Source organism: Phyllobates terribilis, unplaced genomic scaffold (assembly GCF_046119375.1).
Source record: "Phyllobates terribilis strain yellow unplaced genomic scaffold, ASM4611937v1 Scaffold_9__5_contigs__length_417890890, whole genome shotgun sequence".
In the NCBI taxonomy this organism is placed as follows: domain Eukaryota; kingdom Metazoa; phylum Chordata; class Amphibia; order Anura; family Dendrobatidae; genus Phyllobates; species Phyllobates terribilis.
Window position 1 is genome coordinate 349119968 of NW_027362769.1, and position 22453 is coordinate 349142420.

The following is a 22453-nucleotide window of genomic DNA, read 5'->3' on the forward strand; positions in this document are numbered from 1 at the left end:
CGCCCATACATGGAGGAGTGCTGAGGTTCTCCTGCACAGGAGCTGGCAGCCAGCCCCGCACATACATGGAGCAGTGCTGCAGTTCCCCTGCACAGGAGCTGGCAGCCAGCCGCGCCCATACATGGAGCAGTGCTGAGGTTCCCCTGCACAGCAGCTGGCAGCCAGCCCCGCACATACATGGAGCAGTGCTGCAGTTTCCCTGCACAGCAGCTGGCAGCCAGCCGTGCCCATACATGGAGCAGTGCTGAGGTTCTCCTGCACAGGAGCTGGCAGCCAGCCCCGCACATACATGGAGCAGTGCTGCAGTTGCCCTGCACAGGAGCTGGCAGCCAGCCCTGCACATACATGGAGCAGTGCTGCAGTTCCCCTGCACAGCAGCTGGCAGCCAGCCCCGCACATACATTGAGCAGTGCTGCAGCTTCTGTAGTCTCAGAGTCAGTGGAAATCCTATAGGATGGACCCCCCATACAACATATAGTCAGCTGGATAGATAGCATCTGTAATGTACAGCACATATGCTGTATAAATGTACATTGTTATATAGTGGGTGGCACATACAACCACTTACGTGATATTGGTAGAGCTGCCTCATCAGCGGGCAGGAGATGTAATGATTTCTGTCCATAGCCATAGCCAAGACCAGAGCACCGCTGTGAGGGGAGCTGAGAAGGGCAGCGATCGCCTGCAGCAAACGGACAGCGATGCCGGTCACCTGAGTGTTCCCCTGACGGATAAGTGCCAGCTCCTGGCCCAGCGCCTGCTGCAGCGCCAAGGATATGGGTCTGGGATTGGAGTTCTGCCATCTGGGGTCCGGATTAAGAGGGAAAAGCTAAATGGGAACAAAAAAGTTAGTTATGTCCAGCAAATAATGGCTTTAATTTATAAAATATACATATTTTCTTGCACAGATTGATGGCTTCTATCAGGCAATTTTGCTGAGAAAATTCATTAACTAAAACAGGGCAACCAGTTCTTCCATAATAGAAAAATTATCACTTTTCTCACAATTTTTTAGCTTCAATAGTCGATGTTTTTGTACTTTTGTACCCAGTTTTTCCTCGGACATTATCAAGACTCTTTAAGCCCAACACGCAAACACCATGCCCCCTTTCCTATAGCGTTGGTACAGCAGTGTCTCCAATCCTCGGCGTTAGACATGAAGGTGAGTTCAGTACCATTTACCTGGAGAAACATCCCGGCCAGGTCGTCTTCTGGTCCCAGCACTGGGATCTGAGTGAGACCTCTGGGCCGTAGCTGTCCTTGGGGTACTTCGATGCTGGGTTTTCGTTTCACTGTATCCGCACTATCTGGACGACCAAGGAAAACAAAAACAACGGAAAAACATTAAAACACTTATTTCCAACCATAGATCACTTACTAATTTGCACCTAAACATATAAAATTCAGTGTGAGAAGTGTAGTGGGATTTTGGCAGCGCCACTCATTGACAGCAGCCAGATGTAGATGTTGCACAAAGCGCCATACACTGTAGTGGCCATTCTTGGGTACTGCAGCCTCTATTCTCTTCAATAGGAGCTGACCTGCAGTACCCCACAGCGGCCACTACAGTATGGTACTGTGATGTTCTGCTACACACACTATGTACAGCCGGCTGCCGCCAGAGCTGATTGGTGGAGCTGCAGATTGCCGGCCTCTCACCCATTTGATATTTATGACCCCTCCTCAGGACAGATCATTAATATATCCACATAAGACATAAAACCCCGTCATATCAATATAAAAGGGATACTCTTCTTTACGACAGAAGCCATTTAGTAGTTCTGTACCCACCTCTTCTTGGTGGTATAGACGCGGTCAACAGGCTATGAAATGTTTGGCCTCCAGTTGCACCTCTCTCGTGCTGAACCTCCACCAGGTGAGCCATGTAATCTGGGAAAAAAATAAAAAAAACATAAAAAAGTGACAGACCTGCAGAGTTGTTCTATATTCTGCTATCTAACGTAAACCTCACATTATATAAAACTCACTCATTTAGAACACCGTGTAACGTGGGACTCCAGTACTCACTCTTATCCATGATGTTCTGCTCCAACGCCTGAGGTTCATGGGACACCGCCTGGTCCAGATATTGCAGGAGTTTGCTCATACTAGAAACCGGGATCCCGAAAGACTGGACGAAAAGCAGCAACTGCTGTGGTTCCAGATCCTGCAATGCTAAAAAGTCAGACGCAAAGTTATAAAATATATGTGAGGTATAACAGCGTGGCATTACTGTATTGAACCACAAAGCAGACAACAAACACACAGAACAGTCCCAGCAAGTACCCAAAATGGTACAACGTTACATAGTCTCACCCTTCTTCCTTCTCCGCCAGCCAGGGATTGAACAGCTGCGACTTTGGAGACTTCCAGGGCCGACTACCTCAACCAATGGCCTACCGCTTCTGGCAGGCCCCCACAGAGAATGTAGCGGCAAGCTTAGGAAGCTAGCAGTCCATTGAGGTACAAGGCCGAGAGACCCAAGGGTCCTAACCTGGCCTATCCGAGAGTTTCCATGGGGCCAGGCGACCGGTGGGTCCCAATCTGGCTTCTCCGAATGTCTCTGTGGGTTGCAGGCGACCGGTGGGTCCCTCATGGCAACCCCAAACAACATATCCATGGGGCCAGGGTACTTCTTCGTCCTCTCCTGGTCTTCCCAAAAGAGGGATTTTTGGTACTCATCGTAAAATCTCTTTCTTGGAGCCTTCATTGGGGGACACAGGACCATGGTGTATGCTGCTGTCGCTAGGAGGTTGACACTATGCAAAAAAAGGAAAATAGCTCCTCCTCTGCACTATGCACCCGCCTACAGGCACCAAGCTCACCAGTTAGTGGCTAGAGCAGTAGGAGAAGCACAAAATAACCAACTATGTAATGTCCAACGGGGCACAACCATGAAAAACTAAATGAGATACCCAACAGAGCCAACGGGGCATATGTCCAAAAACAGGGAGGGTGCTGTGTCCCCCAATGAAGGCTCCAAGAAAGAGATTTTACGGTGAGTACCAAAAATCCCTCTTTCTCTATCGCTTTATTGGGGGACACAGGACCATGGGACGTCCCAAAGCAGTCCCTTTGGTGGGAGAACAGAAGATAGTCACAGACTAGATCAGACTTCGGCAACTGCTGCCTGCAGGACCTTCTGTCCAAGACTGGCATCAGCCGAAGAATAAGTGTGGACCTTGTAAAACCTTGAAAAGGTGTGAAGAGAAGACCATGTTGCGGCCTTGCAGATTTGAGAGGCCAAAGCCTGATGGCGGACCGCCCAAGAGGCCCCCACCGCCCTGGTGGAGTGAGCCCTTACTCCGGGAGGGGGAGGTTTGCCCGAGATGTGATGTGCCTCCAAGATGGTCGAACGTATCCAACGGGCGATGGTTGACTTGGAAGCAGGGAGACCCTTGCGATGCCCCTCAGGGATGATAAAAAGGGCATCCGAGCGCAGAAGGGAGGCCATTCTGGAAAGGTACACACGTAGAGCTCTGACCAGGTCCAGTTTGTGCATGGACTTCTCCCGTGGATGCACTGGTGCAGGGCAAAAGGAAGGCAAAACGATGTTCTCATTAATGTGAAAAGCGGAAACTGCCTTTGGCAAAAAGGAAGGCACCGGCCTGAGCACTACTTTGTCTTGATGGAATACCAGAAAAGGCGACCGACAAGAGAGGGCTGCGAGTTCTGCGACCCTTCTAATAGAGGTAACAGCCACCATAAAAGCCACCTTCCAGGAAAGGAGAGAGAGAGAGGCTGGAATGTCCTGACTGGGTTCAAATGGAGGCTGTTGTAGGACGCTTAGGACCATATTAAGGTCCCATGGTTCCACTGGAGGGCGATAGGGGGGAGCCAGGTGGGCCACCCCTTGAAGAAACGTCATGACCTGAGGACGGCTAGATAAGTTACGTTGGAATAGAATGGACAAGGCCGCAACTTGGCCCTTGAGAGTGCTGAGAGAGAGTCCCGCCTCTAAGCCAGACTGAAGAAAAGCCAAAATGACTGGCAAAGAAAAAGACATAGGAGTCAGCTGATCTTGTTCGCAGTGACGAAAAAAGGCTCTCCCTCCAAGTTCTGTGGTATATGCGCGAGGTAGCGGGTTTTCTGGCATTAATTAGGGTCTGAATGACATTGTCAGTAAAGCCCGCCGCCTTCAACACCGCGGCCTCAACGGCCATACCATTAAATTCAGAGAACGAGAACTCTGATGAAGAATAGGATCCTGAGAGAGGAGGTCCGGACGGTCTGGTAGTCTCCAGGGGGAGTCGACAAGCAGATTTACCAGATCTGAGTACCAGACGCGTCTGGACCAATCTGGGGCTACTAGGAGAACTGGTACTCCCTCTGTCTTGACCTTTTTGATGACTCGAGGGATCAAAGGTAGAGGTGGAAAGAGATAGGGCAGTTGGAACTGTGACCATGATATGACTAGCGCATCCTGGGCGATTGCTAGCGGATCGCGGGACCGAGCTACAAAGGACGGAACCTTGTGGTTTAACCGGGACGCCATGAGGTCGATGTCCGACGTGCCCCACCGTAAGCAGATTTGGTGAAACACCTCGGGATGGAGAGACCATTCTCCTGAGACGAGGCCCTGCCGACTGAGAAAGTCGGCCGCCCAGTTGTCGACCCCTGGAATGTGGACTGCTGAGATTGCCGGGACAGTCTTCTCGGCCCAAAGTAGCACTCTTGCCACCTCTTTTAAAACGGGCTTGCTGCGCGTTCCTCCCTGATGGTTTATGTAAGCCACGGCCGTGGCATTTTCCGATTGTACACGGACTGGGAACCCTGCCAGGATCTTCTGCCAGTGACGCAACGCCAGGTAAATCGCCCTTATCTCCAGAATGTTGATGGGGAGGGAGACTTCGTGGGGACTCCACCGACCCTGGACCGTGGGTTGTAGAAAAACTGCCTCCCAACCGATGAGACTGGCATCGGTCGTGACCACGTGCCAGCGAAGCGGAAGGAATGATCTCCCGGGTCTGAAGGAAGAAGGGCGGGACCACCAGGTTAGCGACTGTCTTACTTGACGAGGTAACTTGATGCGTCGATCTAGAGATGACGGATTCCTGTCCCAAGCCGAGAGAAGGGCTAGTTGAAGAGACCGGGTATGGAACTGGGCAAACGGAACTGCCTCCATGGCTGCTACCATCTTTCCCAGGACACTCATGCATAGGCGAAGGGAGTGTGGACTTGGGTCGGAGAGGATGTGGGTTCCTTGTCGTAGGGAGTTCATCTTTTCCCCCGGAAGGAGGACCCGGGCACGGGTCGTGTCGAACTGCATCCCTAGGAAGGTTAAGCGTGTTGATCAGCCAGCCTAACCGGGAGAGAGTGTTCAAGGTGATCTGGAGACTGTGGAGACAGTCCCTGAACGTGAGGCCTTTGACTAACAGGTCGTCGAGGTAGGGGATGATTACAATTCCCCTTGTTCGAAGAATGGCCATAACTGTCGCCATCACCTTCGTGAAAACCCTCGGGGCTGTGGCGAGGCCGAAGGTGAGGGCAGTGAACTGGTAATGTGCGTTCCTGAAGGAGAAGCGAAGAAACTTCTGATGTGACGCGCAGATTGGGATGTGAAGGTACGCATCCTTAATGTCCACTGAACATAGATATTCCCCGGCCTCCATCGAGGCGATTACCGACCTGAGGGACTCCATCCTGAACTGTCGGATGCGTACATGTCTGTTTAGCTGTTTGAGGTCCAGAATCGGACATAGTGAGCCGTCCTTTTTTGGGACAACGAAGAGATTTGAGTAAAAACCGGGAACCGGGACTATGACTCCTGAGCGCAGAAGATAGTGATGGCTTGGAGGAAACCGGGAAGCAGAGACGGTTGTGGGGGGCGGGACCTGAGAAAGCGTGATCGTGGGCTGGAATCGAACTCGATTTTGTAGCCGGAAGTCACAATTTCTTTGACCCAGGCATCCTCTATTGCCGGGAGCCAAGAATCTGTGAACAGAAGGAGACGGCCACCCACCCTGGGAGAAGTCCCAGGTGGGAGTGACCCGTCATGTTGAGGAAAACCTGTTGGATCGTGATCGTGATCCAGAGGACTTGGAGGAGCAACTCTTTGGGCGCCAGTTAGGCGTGGGCCTAAAGGAGGGTTTACGACTGTCCCGCTGTGCTGGAGTAAGGTCCTGTTGAGAGGAGGGGTTCGGTTGAGCGAACTGACGGAAGGACCGGAACTGAAGGGGGCGTCTCCTAGGAAAAGGGCTTTGAGTCTGGGGCTGGGGGAGAGAGGTGCTCTTACGCCCAGTAGCATCAGAGATGATCTGATCTAGCTTGGATCCAAACAGCCTGGAACCCTGAAAAGGAAGATTAGTTAGAGATCTTTTGGAAGCCGGGTCGGTGTACCAGGCTTTAAGCCAAAGAATTTTACGTAAGGCAAAGAGATTACTGGAAACCCGGGCTGAGCATGCAGCGGAGTCGAGGGACGCCGTAAGCAGATATTTTCCGGCATGGCCGATTTGATCAGCTAAGTCGGCCAGATCATCCGGGGAGGCCCCTGCTAGGATGCCCTGTCTGAGCGGTTTGGCCCATGCGGACACCGCTTTTGATACCGAGGTTGAGGCGAAGGAAGGGCAGAGGGAGGTGCCCGCAGCCTCAAAGGCAGACTTAGAGAGGGCCTCAACCTGTCTATCCAGGGTATCCTTAAGGGAGGAACCATCCGGAAGAGACAGTACCGTCTTGGCGGAAAGGCGAGAGACGGGAGGATCCAGAGATGGGGACTCCTTCCATTTGCTGACAAGGTCATGGTTAAATGGGTATAGGACGTTTAACTGTTTCTTTCCTGTAAAGCGCTTTTATGGATGTTCCCACTGCTTTTGAAAAACGCTGTCAAATTCTGCATGGTTAGAAAAAGTGCGTGCAAGACACTTAATCTTTTTGAAGGAAACTGAGTAGTCTCGGGAAGGGCTCTCGTCTTCTGTAACATGCAGAGTTTGATTGACAGCCGTTATAAGGCTGTCTATCATGTCCTGGACCTTGGAATACTGGTCTGTGTCAGAACCAGAGTCTGAATCTGAAGGAGAGTTAGATCCCGGGGCGACCTCCGAGGAAGAGGTGTGAGACGCAGGGAGCATCTTGGAGTCTGGAGAGCTGAAGGATGAGCTTGCGTGAGTCCACTTCTGAGAACGTGCCGTCAGTCTGCCCCTGTGAGAAGGGGGCAGGGGTGCCTGCGAATCGTCTGTGGGGACGTTCGGAGCGCTGGTGGCCGTGGATAACATAGGCAAACGTTCTGGCAAGCGTTCTAAGACCTGCACCACAGATTGAGAAACCTTGGTGAGGTCAGAGACAGACTGTGACATAGCAACAGCCCACTCCGGAGGGGAGGGGGTTACCACGCCCTGAGCGGCGGGGGGATCTTGGGGTGCCAGCATGGCGGGAGGTTTTCAGGTCGAGCAGAAGGCCGTAGTGAGACCCGCGGGCCACTTAGTACCGCAGAGAGCACAGGCGTAGTATGTGATAATATGAGAGGGATGGACTGAGAGCTCCCTGGGTTTAGGCATATGTGCCTGACCAGGGATACTGCAGAGGGGACCGCTGTGAGCAGGGAAGGGTGGGGGTCGGTGTCAGGACAGAGCCTACCCGATCCTGTAGAGAAGAGGTCCCGTGTCCCCCTGAAGGCTCCGAAGGTGATGCTGGAGCGGGTCACAATAGGTGCCGACGGAGAAGGGAGCTGCGTGCGGCAGAGAGATGGCGTCGGTGCAGAGGACGCAGCGTTGATGACGGAGCGCGTCGAGGCTCCGATAGGCAGATGGGAAGGGGGTGCGGGCTTGAAAGGCCCCCCGATGATAGGTCCGCGGAAGGCACGAGGGCGTGACGGAAGCGTCACTATGCTCCTCAGCCCTGGTAGGTCAAATAGGAGGGGACGTATAGCTATCGGAGCGGGACCGCCCACCGGACACGCCCCCCCCGACGGAGAAAAGCGCGGCAGATTTGCCGCACATAATGAAGAAGAATGAGGAAGTGCCCAGGGAAGCGCTGTTAAGCGCCATGTTTGGTGAGAGGGGGAGGGGGAGGAGGCAGGTACCGCCGGGGGACTGGGTACTACAGCTGAAAGGCAGGGAAGTACCTGTCTTAGCGGGTCCGAGAATCGTCCCTTTCTTTCTCCTTCTGAGGATGGCCTCAGGATGCCTTCCTGGATAGGGGGGAATCCTGGCTTTTCCTCCTTCCCGCACTGTCTGGTCCTGGACAGTGCAGGAGACAGTGTTAACCCCAGAAAACTGGGGGAAGGTCACCTGCAGGGACCACCGTCTCCCTCCCAGGCCGCTCCGAGGAGGGGGCTGGGGTGGGGAACAGGCTACGACTGGCCACCGAAATCACCCTGAGACACCCTAAAGTGGCAGGGGATAAGTCCTGCCCAGCGGGTCTGAGAGTGGGCGATGTGGGTGTAGCCACATTGCTCTCTCGGTCGCTAGTGGGTTAACAGGGGACGCAGTGTGCCCTGTTAGGCTGAAGAGCTGTATCTGAAAGAGAAAAAACAAGGATTAATAAACACAACAAGGTTCGATCTGTGAAGATCCAGGTCTACCTCCTACAGACACTAAGCTTAAACTGGTGAGCTTGGTGCCTGTAGGCGGGTGCATACTGCGGAGGAGGAGCTATTTTCCTTTTTTTGCACAGTGTCAACCTCCTAGCGACAGCAGCATACACCCATGGTCCTGTGTCCCCCAATGAAGCGATAGAGAAATGTATCTTTCCAGTCAGGGCTGATACCCTTAGATAAGAATAATTTAGAATACAAATCTGTGTCTCTTTGGGTAATGCCATGCAATCCATCTACTGTCCTGAATGAGGTCTCTCATTCTCCTTGTAAAGTTTTTCTCCAATCTCTGTTTCAAATCTTACTGCTACAAAAACACATGTCCCTTCTGCTTCTCTGGGCACAGCCCCCTGAATGGCAGGGACTGTTCTCACCCTCCTCCCCTAAAGCTAAGTGTGCATTAGTGGAGGTATCTTTCTCAGGTGACCACATCACGTGGGTCTACATGTGAGACTCCCTGTTGTGAAGGTTCCGCTGGATCTTCTTTCAACACTTAAAACAATGGGCCTAGACGATTTTTTGAACAATGGTTAGAGGCTCCTGAGATACTAATGAGATTAGTGGAATGCTGGACACTTTACAAGCTAAATTAGTGTACGTAAACTGACGCGCAAGCCGAACATTAATAAAACACAGCCAGCAATCCCTAATAAAACACAATAAGGTATTTCTCTTGGATTAACAAATCTAATCGTCTGGCTATTTAAGATTTTACGCTGTATCGTCACAATATACAGACAGCTTCTTACAATAATGTTGGCAACCAAATATACTGTAAGATGGACCTAAACCTCCCTTTCTGCAAAGAATTCCAGAACATCTTTTCTAAGATCTCGGTGTTGCACCGTTCCTCTATTAAGCCTCCTGGTAATGTAGAAATAAAACTAATAATTGAGTGTTAGCATTCACCTTGTCAATGGCGTGTCACTATACAGCCAGACACGGTCTGATAAATGCCGGAAGGGACAGGCTGCTTAGGGACCAAACTTACTGGCAAGTGGAATGGTAGAGCCCGATTGTTAAGTTATTTATTATTCCTCCTGGAAATGTATAGAGTAACGGCGCAAAGTAGAGAGCCAACATGCCGTTTTATATGTATATATATTCCTACCTTCTTGTGACTGTCTTTCGCATACCGCAATAGATATGGTCATATATAATAATACACCATGATGTTTTCCTGCTGAATAATATGCTACGGATTCTAATTTTTTGCTGGTAGAGGCCAACATTTTGGCAAGATTATGTTAAATGAATATGCGACTGTATGGGCGATTGCATGGGAGACAGCATGGGCGACCGCAGGAGGATGATCAGAGTTGCATTTTTGCAGAAATTCTCCTTTTTGTTCTCGGGGGCGCCTACGAAAAAGATCTTCTAACTAGGTGTATTTTATAGGTGTGGCCATCATTCGTGTGGTGCACACATCCCATATGAAGATACCAGCCTATGTTGTGCCATGTACACTGTGTGCATTGAGGCACATGGATAGATTGGAGGTATATGTTAGGGAAGACTCCCCCACGAATAGCTCTAATGTGAACCCAGTTACATTATGACCTTGTCCATCCCAAAATTATTTCCAACCTACCAGCATCCACAAGACGAGGAACCTCTGAGCGGATCATCCTGAGCTTTAGCCAGTCAGGAAGCAATAATGCTTCTTCTGAAGTGTCCACCAAAAACGCTGTAGGGAGAGGCTTCTTCTCAGGAAACCAAATGTCCAACAAAGCAAAGAAGTCACTAGGACCTATGACAAAAAAACAATTCATGTAACGTGTATCTAAACATAGGACTAAACCAGCAATCATGATCCTTACCACGAGGAGGCCCAAGGGTCAGTAGAATGACCATGGCGTGGACAACCAGAATATGCATTGTAGCAGTCTCCCCAGAGATCCAACGCAAGAAAACTTGATCCTGCGATTCAGACTGAGCAAAAACACATAAAAATGGTAAAAATTACTGCAGATTAGAGGCAGGAAGCAAACAAAGTAAGGGTAGACATGCATCCTGCGCAATCACAAAGTAAGGGTAGACATGCATCCTGCGCAATCACAAAGTAAGGGTAGACTTGCATCCTGCGCAATCACAAAGCAAGGGTAGACTTGCATCCTGCGCAATCACAAAGCAAGGGTAGACTTGCATCCTGCGCAATCACAAAGCAAGGGTAGACTTGCATCCTGCGCAATCACAAAGCAAGGGTAGACTTACATCCTGCGCAATCACAAAGCAAGGGTAGACTTGCATCCTGCGCAATCACAAAGCAAGGGTAGACTTGCATCCTGCGCAATCACAAAGCAAGGGTAGACTTACATCCTGCGCAATCACAAAGCAAGGGTAGACTTATATCCTGCGCAATGACAAAGTAAGGGTAGACTTGCATCCTGCGCAATGACAAAGCAAGGGTAGACTTACATCCTGCGCAATCACAAAGCAAGGGTAGACTTATATCCTGCGCAATCACAAAGTAAGGGTAGACTTGCATCCTGCGCAATCACAAAGTAAGGGTAGACTTGCATCCTGCGCAATCACAAAGTAAGGGTAGACTTGCATCCTGCGCAATCACAAAGCAAGGGTAGACTTGCATCTTGTGCAATCACAACAAAATAGTAAACTTACATCCTGCGCAATCACAAAGCAAGGGTAGACTTGCATCCTGCGCAATCACAAAGCAAGGGTAGACTTGCATCCTGCGCAATCACAAAGCAAGGGTAGACTTGCATCCTGCGCAATCACAAAGCAAGGGTAGACTTGCATCCTGCGCAATCACAAAGCAAGGGTAGACTTGCATCCTGCGCAATCACAAAGCAAGGGTAGACTTACATCCTGCGCAATCACAAAGCAAGGGTAGACTTGCATCCTGCGCAATGACAAAGCAAGGGTAGACTTGCATCCTGCGCAATGACAAAGCAAGGGTAGACTTACATCCTGCGCAATCACAAAGCAAGGGTAGACTTATATCCTGCGCAATCACAAAGTAAGGGTAGACTTTACATCTTTCAACTTTTTAGGAAAAAAAAAACTACAAAAATATACAGGAATGTAAATATACACACCCAGCTATACACCTCATCACCGTCCTTGTTTTTTCGCATGCGTTTGACATAGCATGAGAAAATGGAGAGGAGGGCAGCCAGGACAGCGTTTGACTCTGGGCAGTAAGACAGTCTGGAGAAAAGGTGGCCCATCATTGTGGAGCGTTCCACTGTCAGACGAGCCACGTCCTGCAACACAAGGATAACAGAAGAACAGTGAGAATCCTATGGGAAGGCTGCGAGACGTCACTGCGCCGAGGTCATATGAACCTAAGGCATCTTAGTCCTATTGATCAGTACAGTTACGGTGATCCCAAATTTAACTTTTTTCTTCTACTACTATAAAAAAAATATATAAAATGTGTCGCCATCATGTTGTGAAGTGATGATGGCATCAGAAATGATCCATAGCCCATTCACAGCCTTCTAAATATTGCTGTCGTGATTGGTATGTAACAGCTTAAACTAGCTCTGAGAGCCGGACCCTAGTTCTAGTGACCGGAGGAGGTCCCAGCTATCAGATATTTATCACCTATCCTGTGGACTATTATAGAAAAGACCTTTATCATCATGTGTGTGGCATGAATGTAAAGGCCATGTAATGACCCCCTTACTATTAGGGGATGCAAATTGCAGAATGAATTGTTCCTCACCAGTGCAAGTTCATTATGTTGTCCTTGATCTTCAATTGGCGCATGCTGGGAGAGGTACACGAGATAGGCGCTTATGGTTCTTAGATCAGTCTCCATATGAATAGCCTGAAAAGAAGAAGATAAAGAGACGCCAAACACCAGTAAGAAAATGGCAGTAACAGTAACCCCTTCACGACATGCGCTGTACATGTAATGCGCATGCAGTGTGTCCCCCGCCTCCCCCCGTGGTGCGGGCTCCAGCGCTGAGCCTGCACTTTTCCGGGCACATGTCAGCTGATTCTTACAGCTGACATGTGCCCGCAACAGCCGTGGGTGGAATCGCAATCCACCCGCGGCTGTTAACTAGTTAAATGCCGCTGTCAAACGCTGACAGCGGCATTTACATCGCGTTTCCGGGAAGCATGTCGTTGGCTCCGCCCATCGGCGACCCCGTCACGTGATCGCGGGTCACCGATGGGTTGGCATGACAACCCAGGGTCTGGATGAGACCCCTGTGGTTGTCATAGCCGATCTGCTATGAGCGCCACCCAGTGGTCAGAGTTCATAGCAGATGAGCACTTTTGTTACAAATAGCCCTGCTATGTGTAACAGAGGCGATCGGACAATCGCACCTTCAAGTCTCCTCAGGAGACTATTGAAGCAAGTAAAAAGTAGAAAAAAAATGTTTTTAAAAAGTTTAAAATCACCCCCTTTTGCCCCATTCAAAATAAAAAAAACAAAAAACAAATACACACATTTGGTATCGCCGAGTTCAGAATCGCCCGATCAATATAAAAAAAATTAATCAGATTGGTAAATGGCGTAATGATAAAAAAAATCTAAACGCCAGAATTCTGATTTTTTTTTTGTCGCCGCAAAAATCGTATCTGAACCAAAATAATATCAATAAAAACGTCAACTCGGCGCGCAAAAAATAAGCCCTCACCCGGCCCCAGATCCCGAAAAATGGCGCTTTTTATTTATTTTTTTTAAAACAAACTTTGGATGGATCAAGATGTACAGTCCGGCAACACGTGTCTCCTGACCCAAACTCGAGTCTCATATACTTATGGGGCCGCTCAGTTCAGGAGACCCACGACCGATCCGTACAATTACAGTCTGTACATCGCCGTCTGTACTCAGACCATGAATGCCAGATGTGTGCAGTCAAGCCTTTATGATTAATTTTAAGGATGAATCCCATTTATTTTACCCTGAGCACACATCCAGGTACCTGTTGTAATGCCACAGCTGTGGTTCCCTTAACGCTGTCAAATAGTGGGAGTTTGGGCAAGTCTTTAAGAAGCCACTGGTATCCAGGAATCATCTCCGAGTCAGGAGAATCGTCATCCATTGACTGATCCTTCTCCTCTCCATCCTGCAGACCACTCGACGTTAGCACCATGGAGAGACCCTGGGAAAGTGGCAACAAAAACTTCAGAATCCAGGAAGCTATATATTAGTTCCAAACATATAATAATATTGGCTTACCTTCATGGCCAGGACTCGAGAGGAGACCTGGGGGGAGCTGAGACGTCGCAGGAAATAATCCAGCACTTCACATGTCGTTTGCTCATCGGCTTTAGGTCCGAGAAGCAAATCCTGAAGACGGCTGAGAAGCTGCCTCTGCTTCTGCTGTCTCTAAAAAGTGAACGGATTTACAACAAACCACATGAATGCAAATGTCATGGCATACTTCAGACCACGTATATTTCACATTCTACGGTGTGACCACATGAGCATTCTCCTCCTTCAGTTTCTTGTCCGCGCTCCTGATACTAAACACTTGCACTACACTTGAACAGCAATGCAAGAACAAATTTATTAAGACATCACCTTTGCCCTTGTGAGTACAATTAGACATTTAAGGGGTCGTCTGGTTAAAATAAAGTTATCACCTGTCCGCAGGATAAGTGATAACTTGTTGCTTGGTGGGGGTCCGACTGCTGGGACCTGAAACGATCGGCAGAACAGGACACATTATCCCCCCTTACAACATGTTCCATTCACCCCCTATGGAGCTGCACGCAGCTTTTTCCTGCAGCCCCATAGAAAATGAATGGAGAGGCGTTCGGGCATCCAACCTGCATTGTAATTGGGCTGAGCGTTGCGTGTTTAATTGGTCGGACCCACAGCAGACAACCCAAAGTGTCACACAACCTACTGAAAAGTGTAATGGGTTACAGAAGTGATGAATTTTATTCATATATTTCCAGAATTAATAAGAGGAATAATTGCCACAGCCTACCTGGTGTTTCTTAGCCCTCTGTTCCTTGCTCTCATTCTCTTCCTCGTCGTCCCCAGCTCCAGACTCATCCGCAGCATCATGTAGGAGGAATTCGCAGAGGCATTGCACTGGCAGCACATCCAAGGAGCCTTCACTAGACTGCACCAAATCTGCCAACCAGGGCATGGACTGTGAGGACGCCTTTAAAAAATAAAGTATAACAGCTATATTATATGAGCAGCATGGTGGCTCAGTGGTTAGCACGGTACGGTGGCTCAGTGGTTAGCACTGCAGCTTTGCAGCACTGGAATCCTGGGTTCAAGGACAACATCTGCAAGGAGTTTGTATGTTCTCCCCGGGTTTGCGTGGGTTTCCTCTGTGTTCTCCAGTTTCCTCACACACTGTAAAGACATACTGATAAGGAATCTAGATCGTGAGCCCCAATGGGGACAGTGGTTATAATGTCTGTAAAGTGCTGTGGAATTAATGGCGCTATATAAGTGAGTAAAATAAATAAATCTGATATGAGATTGCATATTTACTTCTGGACACAAACACAACTTGATTTTTCCATTATTTTTAACAAACCTGTCTTTGGATGATATTCAAAAGGAAGTCTGGACTGCGGCTACGGCAAAGGAGGTGACCAAGACGCAACGACTGGTTCAAGGATTTGACCTGCTCTATGGCATTGGGGGGTGGGCGACGAGGAGGTCCCCTGAAAAGACACATGGAAGACATTGCAGATTTCGCAAACGTACAAAGTTTGACACAAAGAGAGAACAAAACCAAAACACTCCACATACTGCGGGTCCAAGCTGGTGAGCTGAGACAGGAGCAGACTGTTGCTCTCTGTTATGGTTTGCTTGGTGGAGGCCGCGGCCAGGTGACTCTCAAAGGCCAGAATTTCCTGCTTCTCCCGCTGTGAAATTTGCAGTTCTCGGTTTATGATCTCAGTCCGGGTCTCTTCATCTGTTACGGTGCACGGTGGAAACGAGTAATTGCTGCCGAAACACAGAGAATGAAAACCAGGAACAGAACATGAAAAGAAAATACAAATACTATGTCCACTATTAATATTCTGCACCAACGTGAGAATTTCTAAGTGTTCTTTGAGCTAGAAAAGGTTCCGAAAATTAATAATATCAGCATTTATATAAAGATTTTTCAGCTGCTGTGTCTGAAAAGTTTTGGGGAACCCCAACAGGCTGCTCCCAGTTTTCAGGTCTCTTTAACATTGCGTTCTGCAACTCGCTCAGTGGTCCCATCTGGGCTTACGTCTGAAGCCCCTGCAAAGAGATTCGGACGTATGCGTCGATGGGGCCATAGACTATAATGGTGCCGGCAGAGCAAATGTGCGCTCTGTCGTGCATCTTTTTAGGGTGTATACACCTACTGGAGGCAGACACTCAGACGCAGTCTACTACATCTAGGTGTCCACCTCCAGTAGGTGTCAACGTGCAAAAATGATGCACGACAGAGCGCATGTTCGCTCTGCCGGCACCATTATAGTCTATGGACTCGTTGGCGCATACGTTCGAATCCTGTTTTTCAGGGGGCTCGAATGCAAGCCCCCAACAAGGCCTGATCGCAATGTGCAAGTACCCTTATTCTCAGCTTACATCCAGGATTACATTCTACTGTATGCTAAGGACCAGGAATAGGAGCAGAGCTGCGGTAGCTAGGAATGGCCACTATAGTGTAAGGAGCTCTTATTTTCAGAGATCGCAGCCGATTATTACTGATGACCTATCGCAAAGATAAGTCATCAATATTGTGGTTCTAGACAAACCCTTTAAGTGTGCTGACTGATCACAGTATGGAGTCTAGGAAAACTCGGGAGAAACCCTATGCAAGGTGCCCGATACCTGTCGATCACGCAAGTATCGGGGAAGGTATTCATGACGTCACGTCCTCACTCACCCCCAGATGTGTAGCAGGAGTGCACATTTATGGCATCCACAGGATATGTACTGCTCTCTGCTTTCACTTGCACTCAGAAAATTGCTTCAGCTCCAATTTTTTGAGAGTGAATGCAGAAACCTATGTATCCGCAGTCATCTCTCCATTCCTGGCAGCGCAGGATCGAGCCCCTTGCAAGTTGCACCACCGAGACCGGCGTCTATCAGACATTTATGGAATATCTGTCCAAGACGACTCTTTAATCTGAGAATCCATTTTCAACCCTACTATAAGATGATAGTAACTTTACAATAGTTAAAACAATAATAGTAAAACATAAAAAAAAAAAACAATAAATCTTAGAAAAGTCTGTAAAGCCGCTATAATCAATGCACTACTGATCTTCCCGCTTTACTTACTTCGTCATTACCATCTCCATAAGCATCTTTAATGTCGGATATTCATCCCATGCAGCCAAGCCTAATGTAAACCGGGAATGAAAGTAGAGAAAAGAATAGTCAGATTTATATAAAAAGGTAAAATACCAGATATACGCCCCCATAATAATGGCACTACTTACCGATATTCTCAGGGTTAAAGGCAGCTACAACAAGCAACAGAGGCCAGGCCTTCCAGTACAGTGTGGAAATGGCCAAATTCGGAGGCTGATACCTTTACAAAAATCAGAAAAAAAAAAAAAAATCTAAATAACTAAATACAACTGAATCTGGAAAAGAACAGGTGTATAAAGGTCTAGTGAAAGACTAGGAATACCAGGAATAGATTTACCAGTCTCTCACTTTACATGAGTGTTGCAAAACAATTAGAAAACTTTTCTAAGGCTGATTTTTTTTTTTTTTTTCAACCATTCCAAAAAAGACCACAGTAAAAAAATTTTTGGATGACGTGAATACAAGTGCATTTAATCACCCATATTATGGATGCAATACCCATGATAAACCAAACAGTTCTGTAACCCTTTATGTGCAGTTCAGTAAGGGTTAAAAGGGTGTCTGGGGTGTTCAACACGCAGCATTAAAATAAAAAACGGGAACGACACACCCATATGGGATGAGGCCTAGAGCTTGCACATGTGTCTTATGGAGTGATTGCATTGAATTAATGGGATCAGCAATCTTATAAGGTCAAAGTGCATCATCAATGCTCATCATTACCATAAGGATTATTTTATCTGGGATCCTTGTGTTTTATTTTCACCACTCGGGTCCAATGGGAGATTGGTCCGTTTTTTGTTATTCGGCCTAACACTTATGAAAAACCGAGGTCGTACCCTGGAGGAAGCTGGATGTTTTCCGGGTGGTGGTAGGTGCAGAGGTTCAATACGGCATCAAGAAGCTGAATCCGTTCTATTTTGAGGACCTCCAGATCTACAAGGAAAAATCCATATTAGGTTGATATTGTGGTTTGCTAATGCATGTAGATGTGGCGCCCAGCTGCGCTTGGTACCACAGATCCTAGAAGAGTGCATTAATGGAATCCTCCACAAGAGGCCCCCATAAACATTCACACATCTCCACCTTCCACCTCAGACCAGCAGAGGGAGCCCGTTATGGATATAAATAGGGAAAGTGGAGCTAGGCAGTTAGTCTAGTCGAGCAGTTCCTGCAGTAGAGAAGCCTGAGAGAGGTTAGTCTGCAGTGGAGCACAAGGCTCCTGCTAGCTAGATTCAGGAAGCTCAGTTAGAGCTTAAGGTGTGCCGACGCCTGTAAGAGCGGTGAAGAGCGGCAAGCTGCCGTTAGTGTGAGTAGCCTAGTGAGGGCCCGAGCGTGGCCGAAGGCGAGTGGAAAGTGAGTAGCAGTGGGGGCAGAGGAGCTTACCCAGCTCACCCCGAAACATATACCGGACACCGGGTCCGATCTTACCGGGATCTCTACGACCCAGTAAGGCATAATCGGAATCCCTGGAGAACTACAGGTCCCAGGTTCACCAGAGAGCTGATACGTAACAGAGCCAGGAAACACATAGGCCCCGCAAACTGGGAGCGTGCACTCCAAGAGAAGGCCCTACCACAACGTCAGCCGGTGCAGGGCAGAGATAAAGTTAGGCCTAGCTTCAGGCAGGTCAGAAACTTACTACGCAGAGGCAAGAAACAGGAGGCCCTACACCCGCTCATTGGGGAGGATCCTGATATGCACCCTTCACCCTACAGTGCTCCGGGATGTGCCTGAACTACCACCAGTAAAAAGTACTGAAGTGACTACCGTGTCCGTCCCCGTTCTTGCTCTGACCCGGCTGGGTCTCGCCTGTCCTGCATCCCCCTCTCCGTACGCTGCCCTGAGGCCTAGCTCCACCTGTGGGGAGCTATACCATCGAGCTGCCTTATCACCGGCCTCAGTGGACTGCCGCGGCCCTGGTGATTCTCACCAGAAACCACAGGTGGCGTCACGAACTATAACAAATAATGGCATTAACAAATAATCCCCTTTTAAAAGCTGACCCCAGGGTACGGGCCCGGGAGCCGACCACCGCGACATCCTCAAGGCCAGGCAAAGGCCCAGGTACCGAGTTGTCCCCATCCCTCTGGGCGAGTCATAGATAACAAGAATATTTGCATAAAACTATCCAAGAAAAAAAATTATATTTTAGAATAAAATATAAAAATAAAATGCTCGGGTAGGCACAGAGTATCGCGGGTGCTCGAACGACATGCTCGAGTCCCTGCGGCTGCATGTTTCGTGGCTCTTAGACAGCCATAAAACATGCGGGATTGCCCGTGTATGTCAGGTATTCCCCGCATGTTTTGTGGTCGTCTAACAGCCGCAAAGCATGAAGCCGCATGGATTCAACCATGTCACTCGAGCACCCGTGATACTCGGTGCATACCCGAAAACCCAAGGTAGACTCTAGTAACGAGCACTTGTGCACATCACTAAAAATCACCATGGCGTTACATGAGAATGGGACGCTACATGAGAATGGGACGCTACAATTGCATTGTGTGTAAGTAATGAGCTGCAGATTGTATACCGTCGGCCTGCACTGCTGCCGCCCTCTTCACCAGGTGATCAGCGAGCTCCATGGCATCGGCAGGACCAAGAGGGAGATCGCGTGACAGACCGATGACCAGGATACGCATCAGGGTGTCTTCTAGAAGTGGCACTTCAGAGCATAGACGAAGGAAGAAGCTGGACAAAAAGAAGGCAAGGAGTTAATATGAGACAACTTGGACACAGAGGTCAGGTTGGACATTTAAAAAGTTATTTCCTTCTTTCGTAATTTGCTGTTTATTAAAATTTGCAGCCGTTCTTGAGATACTTACACTTGTTTATAGCTTGTTGCCTAAGACACCGACCACCGCTGCTGTCTACCTTGCGCTGAAGCGGAACGGGATTAGGATGTAACAGCTTGCTACAGTGACCCTGACCGGCTTTAAAACAGTGCTAACAAGCTCAACAGAAAAGAGCTGGCAAGCACTGCACCTGTTCTGCTGTTATGCAGCAGTGGTCGGCTTCCAAGACGACAAGATTTAAATAAAAAAAGTGTTAATATCTCAAGAACAGCTGACCATTTTAATTAGCAATAAAATGCTAAATTGTTTGTATTTACAAGGACAATAGCCATATAAAATGGGAATAACCCTTTAAAAGGGAAGATCTTACTGGAATTATCTTTATTTCTATCACTGATTTTAATGTGGATTCACTGCAGATTTCACCCCTATACAATGAAGGAGTGAAATCTGCAAAGAAAACTCCCATAACAGTAATTGATTACTTTTTTTTGTCCACTCAACCTTTTGGCTACATGTGGATGTTTTGTTTTTTTTCTTATATTACATTATAATTTCGCTAAAGCAAATTATGCTACAAAAAGGGAGATCATATAATAGAAAAAATAGTGTATAAAGTGCACTCAGTGTATTTTTGGGCTTTGGGTGATGGAAATGTAGACTGCAATCCTCCATCACTTACTTGCGGTCACTTTCTGGTGGCCAGTTGTCCCATTTGTAATAAGTTTCTGGTTGCTCAGTGAAGAGGACTTTGTGCAAGCTGCAAAAGGAAATGGAAAGAAATAAGAAAAGAGATGAAAAAAAAGGAAGAGAGACACCTGAAATCAGTGTTAAATCCCTAATTTCGCCTGTAGGGGCACCGCAGAAAAAGTGAACACTTTTTGCCTAAATCAATAAGAAATTTCAACAGATCACTGGGGTCTCGGCAGCAAAACTAATCATAATATCCAATACTAGCATAGAAAAAAAAAAAATAGGCAACCCTTTTAAATCACAGACTGATGGAAACATTACCAGTGCACGTAATCTTTAGTTGAGAGCTTGCTGATAGACGGCACCACAGTGTGAAGCCACCACACCGCATCCCGCTGAATTGCCGCAATTTGGTTCTGAAATGAACGCAGGATCTCCAAACCTATAAAAATGTAATAAAAATCACAAAACAAATCAGAATATACACAGCAAGAATGAGGAAAGTGAGGAGTACACAAAATATTTATATAAAAAAAAAAAAATAAAAATACTATTTGGCCGACTAGACTCGAGTTTCACAGCCTGTGATTTCCAGACCGGCAACGGGTCTCCAAATCAGAACTCAACAGCCTTATGTATTTCTATAAGGCTTTTGAGTTTGGTCCAAAGACCCCTGGTCGATAAGGAAATCATGGACAAGTGTGTGTGAATCCGGCCTAACACTGACGTTTTTTTTTGTCACTCACTCTTTTTCTCTCCTTTGTCCCATGCAATGCCTGCCTCCTTCACCTGAACGGTAATCCCCAACATCATGGACACAGCGAGCAGATCCGTTATATGGATCACGAAACGTTCCTTTAAAAAGAAAAAACAAAAAAAAGAGGAATGTCAGAATACCATAATCCTGAGATAGAAACCCCCTGACCCGGCACAGTAATCGAAGTCAGGCACAACGTGCAAGAAAAAAAACTATAGGGGACGAAGTGCTGGAGTAGCCCCTTCATTCTCAGGATCAGATGGTGGTCCTGGAGGATATATCCATATCCAAGCGATATGCCATCACTTAAGATGGAAATTCCCCTTTAAAGGTTCCCATGCTAAGAAATGAATCAACTCTATGGGCACTGTTTTTCGCATCAGTCTGGTAATAAGTGTTATGGAAATATTTAGCATGTACGCTGGGACCATTCCCAACATACAGTACAGACCAAAAGTTTGGACACACCTTCTCATTTAAAGATTTTTTCTGTATTTTCATGACTTTGAAAATTGTATATTCACACTGAAGGCATCAAAACTATGAATTATCACATGTGGAATTATATACTTAACAAAAAAGTGTGAAACAACTGAAAATATGTCTTATATTCTAGGTTCTTCAAAGTAGCCACCTTTTGCTTTGATGACTGCTTTGCACACTCTTGGCATTCTCTTGATGAGCTTCAAGAGGTAGTCACCGGAAATGGTCTTCACTTCACAGGTGTGCCCTGTCAGGTTTAGTAAGTGGGATTTCTTGCCTTATAAATGGGGTTGGGACCATCAGTTGTGTTGTGCAGAAGTCTGGTGGACACACAGCTGATAGTCCTACTGAATAGACTGTTAGAATTTGTATTATGGCAAGAAAAAAAGCAGCTAAGTAAAGAAAAACGAGTGGCCATCATTACTTTAAGAAATGAAGGTCAGTCAGTGCGAAAAATTGGGCAAACTTTGAAAGTGTCCCCAAGTGCAGTTGCAAAAACCATCAAGCGCTACAAAGAAACTAGCTCATATGAGGACCACCCCAGGAAAGGAAGACCAAGAGTCACCTCTGCTTCTGAGGATAAGTTTATCCGAGTCACCAGCCTCAAAAATCGCAGGTTAACAGCGTCTCAGATTAGAGACCAGGTCAATGCCACACAGAATTCTAGCAGCAGACACATCTCTTCAACAACTGTTAAGAGGAGACTTTGTGCAGCAGGCCTTTATGGTAAAATAGCTGCCTGGAAACCGCAGCTAAGAACAGGCAACAAGCAGAAGAGACTTGTTTGGGCTAAAGAACAGAAGGAATGGACATTAGACCAGTGTAAATCTGTGCTTTGGTCTGATGAGTCCAAATTTGAGATCTTTGGTTCCAACCACCGTGTCTTTGTGCGACGCAAAAAAGGTGAACGGATGGACTCTACATGTCTGGTTCCCAACGTG

The 22453-nt window shown here is 47.7% G+C and overlaps 1 protein-coding gene across 3 annotated transcripts in view; it reads right to left on the reverse strand.

Annotated features, from left to right (window-relative positions):
- Window positions 1-22453, reverse strand: part of INTS1 (integrator complex subunit 1) — a 62403-nt gene that overhangs the window by 23875 nt on the left and 16075 nt on the right. For all 3 annotated transcript variants that reach the window (XM_073648115.1, XM_073648113.1, XM_073648114.1), the window contains exons 12-31: window positions 21019-21127; window positions 20594-20714; window positions 20262-20339; window positions 19318-19475; window positions 17621-17717; window positions 16910-17001; window positions 16749-16809; window positions 15234-15431; window positions 15016-15145; window positions 14449-14628; window positions 13692-13841; window positions 13435-13614; window positions 12222-12326; window positions 11590-11757; window positions 10351-10462; window positions 10122-10280; window positions 2029-2175; window positions 1792-1890; window positions 1183-1307; window positions 569-829 (exon numbers count right to left, since the gene is read on the reverse strand). In XM_073648115.1, the coding sequence (XP_073504216.1) occupies window positions 569-829; window positions 1183-1307; window positions 1792-1890; window positions 2029-2175; window positions 10122-10280; window positions 10351-10462; window positions 11590-11757; window positions 12222-12326; window positions 13435-13614; window positions 13692-13841; window positions 14449-14628; window positions 15016-15145; window positions 15234-15431; window positions 16749-16809; window positions 16910-17001; window positions 17621-17717; window positions 19318-19475; window positions 20262-20339; window positions 20594-20714; window positions 21019-21127 (2730 nt within the window). The remainder of the gene's footprint in view (window positions 1-568; window positions 830-1182; window positions 1308-1791; window positions 1891-2028; window positions 2176-10121; window positions 10281-10350; window positions 10463-11589; window positions 11758-12221; window positions 12327-13434; window positions 13615-13691; window positions 13842-14448; window positions 14629-15015; window positions 15146-15233; window positions 15432-16748; window positions 16810-16909; window positions 17002-17620; window positions 17718-19317; window positions 19476-20261; window positions 20340-20593; window positions 20715-21018; window positions 21128-22453) is intronic.